At 45.5% G+C, this 5,587-nt stretch overlaps 1 protein-coding gene across 1 annotated transcript; it reads left to right on the forward strand.

Annotated features, from left to right (window-relative positions):
• Positions 1-3,237: 3,237 nt before the first annotated feature.
• Positions 3,238-4,926, forward strand: LOC127755294 (chalcone synthase-like). Its single transcript, XM_052280946.1, has 2 exons — positions 3,238-3,510; positions 3,692-4,926. The coding sequence occupies exons 1-2, from the start codon at positions 3,315-3,317 to the stop codon at positions 4,705-4,707; spliced, it is 1,212 nt and encodes a 403-aa protein (XP_052136906.1). The 5' UTR covers positions 3,238-3,314; the 3' UTR covers positions 4,708-4,926.
• The last annotated feature ends 661 nt before the right edge of the window (positions 4,927-5,587 follow it).

Raw genomic sequence — 5,587 nt, forward strand, 5'->3', positions numbered from 1 at the left:
TTCAGATAATGACTTGGGAGAAGGTTATCTCGTCAACTGTGAACGTCTTAGGGGTTACTGTGAAGATTATAGGTACTATACCCACAAGTCTATGCTATCCGACCAGTTATAGTTCATATGAATAGAATATGTATAGATAAGGACACAAGTATTATGTTAACTTATGTATCAAGAAAATATCACGTAGTCCTAGTTGGTTACAATTGTAAAGTACCTATAGAGCTTTAGACCATAAGGGATATAAAAGTCCCTATATATCTTGTAGTCCTGACTCCATCTATATAAGGAGGGGCCAGGTGCTCCTTGAGGGTATAACCACACCTCAGATCGTCAGATCAGTAACACAATTGACGGAATATTTCACTGGACAGGAGTAGGGTATTACTTCTCATCGAGAAGGCCTGAACCTATACAAATCCCTTGTCTCGTAACCTATCCACGTTCCTGCTTGTTTGCTACCCCTTCTAGTATTGCTGAAATCTAGTTTCAACACAGAGTCTCTACAGAGATTAATCAATGGGGAAAATGAGCTACATGAGACCGGGGTTGTACAAAGGTTTGACTTTCAGAGCTGGTAATGAAATCCACAGGCAGCAGCATTTGATCATTTGGTGGTGGAGGTCAGGTTCCTGTTTATAAAGCGTGGTCAACTGGAAGAAGAAAAAAAAAAAGAAAAAGACTGCTCTTAGGTCGTCCAGCCACTGGGGATGTCTAGCCGAAACATAAGTTCACCAGATCCGGAGCTGAAAAAATTTAATAAAAGTTAGAGGGGGAGAAAAACAGAAAATATATATCTATCTATCTACTACAGTAACGGTTTTTCCGTGCGGTCGAAAAGGGGTTTTTGCATGCGGATCTCCCATCTGTCTGCACCAAAGGGTTTGCAAAGATCCAATTTTTTTCATGCGGGTGACACACCCGCATGCGAAAATTGGATTTTTCACCTGCGGACGCTTAAGCCATCCACACGAGAAAATAAAAAATCGAAACAACAAAAAAAATAAAATCAAAACCCTACCCTGGAACCCTAATCCAGCCATCGCTGGCCCAAGGCCTGCGGTCGCCGGTGACGGATCCAGACGACCGAGGCTAGGAGAGCGCTGCTGCCACCACCGTCATTGTCACCGCACTGCCCGAGGCCCACCGCTGTCATTGCCGCCCTGCTTGAGCCCTGCCGCCATCATCCCCGCGATCGCCGGCGATGCATCCGCCCTCTCTGCGGTGGCAAGCAACGGATCTTCCCTCCCCGCGGTGGCCGGCGATGGATTCGCCCTCCCCGCGGTGGCAGGCGACGGATCCTCTTTGCCGCCACCACTCTAGCCGATGCCGATGCTGCCGCCGCACTTGCCGATGCCGCCGCCGCTCTCGCCGATGCCGCCACAGCCCTTGCCGATGTCGTCGCTGCTCTCACCAATGCCGCCGTCACCGCTGCCCTAGCTGAGGCCACCGCCATCGTCGAGAGTGGGTAGAGGGGGAGAGGGAGAGGAAGTGGGAGTGGGAACGGAAGATGGGAGGAGTGGGAACGAGAGCATATATATGCTGGGAGAAAAGAAAGGGAAGTGGGGAGAGACGGGAATGGGAGAGCTATTTTACCGTGCGCGTCACTTAACAAGTTTGGATGCGTAAATAAGCCTATTTTTGCGTGCGGCTCTGTTAAGAGATTCATCTGTGAAAATTAGTTTTTTTTGCAGTCCTCTTAAGGAGTGGCATGCGAAAATGGAGGACGATATTTGCAGACGCGACCACTTTATGGTTCGTATGCAATCTAAATTGGGTCTTGTCCAGCAAAATCATTTCTATAGTAGTGTACTAAAAGTCCATTAAACTTCCTATTAACGATGCCAAGCCACCACATGGCATTCCTACAAACGCTCCTAGTCCATCACGTGATACATTCTAATCTCACCGTCCATTTTCATTTAAATTGGTGGACCCGTTATTTTAAACCGTTAGATTGGATCTATATCTGCCGTTGACTTTCATTTAAATTGGTGCACCCATTATTCTATACCCATAAATAAATAAAATATGTACATACATACGATAAAGATAAAAGCCAAAATAGAACATGCATATTTAGTGCTATCCCAAAAACATATTTACAGGTACACTCAATTAAGCATAGCCTAATACTTTATTTCCATTCGAATTCCTACTAGATGGCTGTACATCACACAAATTAAAGAACACGAAACATTTAGATATAATTTTTGAATAAGAAGAATGATCAAACATATGTTTAAAAGTCAACGACGTTATCTATTAAAAAATGAAGGGAATAGAATATTTGCAGTGCGGCATGGGGTGGAGGATGACATTATGGAACATAATTATTTTCTTGGAGTATTGAGATAGGTGCATACATGTGTGATCACGTACTTGAAGAAAATATTTTTGAAACTATACCCATCGACTCTACTTTTAATCCACTAGATTGTCACGTTTACTTTCTAAAGAACTACATTCAAATGAAATTGAAAAAAACAGGCAAAAATTACTACTTAATAGTCAAATGGAGTTAAAAAAAAAAAGACGAACACAAAGGAGCGGTACAAGGGGCCGTGAAACTGGCTAGCGCCAATTAATGGTTGAGATGGAAATGGCATCTACTGGTTTCATACTCCATTCATCCCAAAATATAAGCATTTTTAGCTATAAATATAGACACAAGTTGTTATATTTTGAGACGGAGATAATATTTTTTTTTATCTTTAAGCTACTAGTGCACATGCTTCTCATGGCATCGCTGATTGGACTACGTACCTAGATCTTTTATATATATATATATTTTTAGCCGATTTTAAAAACTTATTTTACCTGATTGTACTAGCTAGGTCTAATAATGTCTCGGTGCCAATCAGCCTCGTGGCGAGATCGGCCGCACGTGGTACAAAGTCCTCATGATGTTAAAAATTAATAATGGTGTTTGTAGTCTCCTGAGACTTAAATAAAAAATAAATTAAATATGGTTAACCAGAAAGAAAGCGAGCAACTATTTTAATACTCATTGGTGGTATGAATACATACACTTTTTTTTATCTTCGTTAGATACAAAGTAAGTTATTTTTTATTTGTTTTAGTGACACACATAATGTGTCTAACTAAACTGTTGGATTGGGGAGAATATATAAAGAGAGATGGTTTGTTGTAGCGTCGGGGTCCTGTATAGCTTAGTTGTAAAAAGAAATACAGTAGCCCGGCTGTCATCATCAACAATGCCTATATAACACCGAGCTTTGGTAGCCAGAGATATCAAAGCTAGCTAGCTACACATCGATCATCTCAGACGAGTACCAACTCCAATACTCTGCTTGATGGGATCCTCGGGGGCACCAGAGTTGACACATGAAATGAGCATCAATCCTTGTTTCGGTGGGAGAGCAGCAATCCTGGGAATCGGCACGGCTGTGCCGCTTCATGTTTATGAGCAGAAGTCATTCCCTGATTATTACTTTGAGATTACCGATAGCAATCACTTGGTCGACCTAAAAGCCAAGTTTGCAAACATCTGTAAGTGCATGCGAAATTACTACCATTTTGTATCTTTAATTGTCACGATCGATGAACGTAACTTAATTAACAACCATAAAATCGCCAAACATATGGAGTACGTAGATACATAGATAGAAGCTAGATTTCACGGTGCTCAAGCAATTATATAGCAATGGTTATTGCATTATTGCAAATCTAGGCGAGAAGACATCGACGGAGAAGCGACACATGTACATCTCTGACGAGTGGCTGAGGGCCAACCCGTCGGTGACGGCGTACATGTCCACCTCGCTCAACGTACGGCAGCAGGTCGCCGAGGAGGGCATCCCTCGGCTCGGCGCGGAGGCGGCGCGCAAGGCCATCGATGACTGGGGGAAGCCGGCGTCGAGCATCACCCACATCGTCTTCGCCACCACCAGCACCGGCTGCTTGCCCAGCGCCGACGTCGTGCTCATCAAGCTCCTCGGCCTCCCGCTATCGACCAAGCGCGTCATGCTCTACCAGGCCGGCTGCTTCGGCGGCACCACGGCGCTACGGGTGGCCAAGGACATCGCCGAGAGCAACCGTGGCGCCAGGGTGCTCGTGGTGACATCCGAGGTGATGTCGTTGGTCATCCGTGGCCCCTCCGAGTCCCACATCGGCAACCTCGTTGGCCAGGCCGTGTTCGGCGACGCCGCGGGTGCCGTCGTGGTGGGGTGCTGCCCCAGCGCCGACGAGCATCGTCCCATGTTCGAGCTGGTCCGGGCGTCGCAAGACGTGATACCTGGGACGGACAACGCCGTGGTGGTGAAGGTGAGGCAGGAAGGCGTGGTGATCACCATGCACCGCGACGTGCCGCTCCACGTCTCCAATGCCATCGGCGGCGTGGTCAAGAGCGCGTTCCACGAGATAGACACGAAGATCACCAGCTACAACGAGGCGTTCTGGCTGCTGCACGCCGGCGGGAGGGGGATCGTGGACGGTGTGGAGGAGAAGCTGGGTCTCGGGGAGGAGAAGCTGGCGGCGACAAGGGAGGTGATGAGGCAGTATGGCAACACGCGTAGCTCCACCATCTTCTTGGCGATGGAGGAGATGCGGAGGAGGTCGGAGGAGCGAAGGATGGCGACGGCGGGGGAAGGCCTCGAGTGGGGGATGCTCATCGCCTTCGGCCCCGGACTCACCTTGGAGACCATGATGCTCCGCGCGCTGCCACGCAACAGCCACGCCAACATGTGATATTGATCGACCAGTACTACACGAATAAATTAAGCAGGGATGTGTTATATTTCCAGCATTACGTGACACCAGTAAATAAATACCAAGATCGTCGTGTTAATTGCTACTTGTTAGTTGTTACTCGGCGGTTAATTTAGTTGGTTTCGGAACCAACTGAAGTATTGTGGACGCCTGGATCATTGTAATAATTATCCTATTTGGAATAAAGTTATGTGTGATCAATTCTAAGGTCTTGCTCATCTGGTCGGAACAAAAAACATTTCTAGCATGATGCATTGTTTTCGTCCCTTGCAAGAAATTAATTTAGTGTGTGTATCAGCTAGCATCTGGGAGGTATAATAATGTTCTGAAGCTTCGCTTTGGTTATCCTTACTCGGGTAGACTTCACAAAAAAAAGTAACTGAAAATGAAGTAAGATTACTCCCTTCGTACTTCAATATATGACACTTTCTGTGACCTTCCATGTTCAACTTTGGTCGGTATTATATATTAAAATATATATAGTTAAGGTACCTAGAAAAAATATGTGTTGTTAGTGTCCTTTCTAAACGAATCTACACATGTGAAAGTATAGTAGATATGGGACACTTCAGTGACGCGTATATAGTCAGCAGGAATACCACATAAGTTCCGCATAGGGCTATTGTTTTGAGCAGATAAAAAAGAAAAAAAAGAGCTACACAGGACGACTAGTAATCGTATCCATATTTGTTTCCTAATTTCACTTTACGAATGGGACATCGTATAGGTGTAGTTACATGACCTCTTTAGGGGGCGTTAAAAATAATGTCAAACCAAGGCAATCTGCCACAACCAACACAAGCCATATCCAATCTACTTCGAGTCCATCAATGGAACACCGATGCAGACCACAACCATG

Source organism: Oryza glaberrima, chromosome 11 (genome assembly GCF_000147395.1).
Source record: "Oryza glaberrima chromosome 11, OglaRS2, whole genome shotgun sequence".
NCBI classification, from domain to species: Eukaryota; Viridiplantae; Streptophyta; class Magnoliopsida; order Poales; family Poaceae; genus Oryza; species Oryza glaberrima.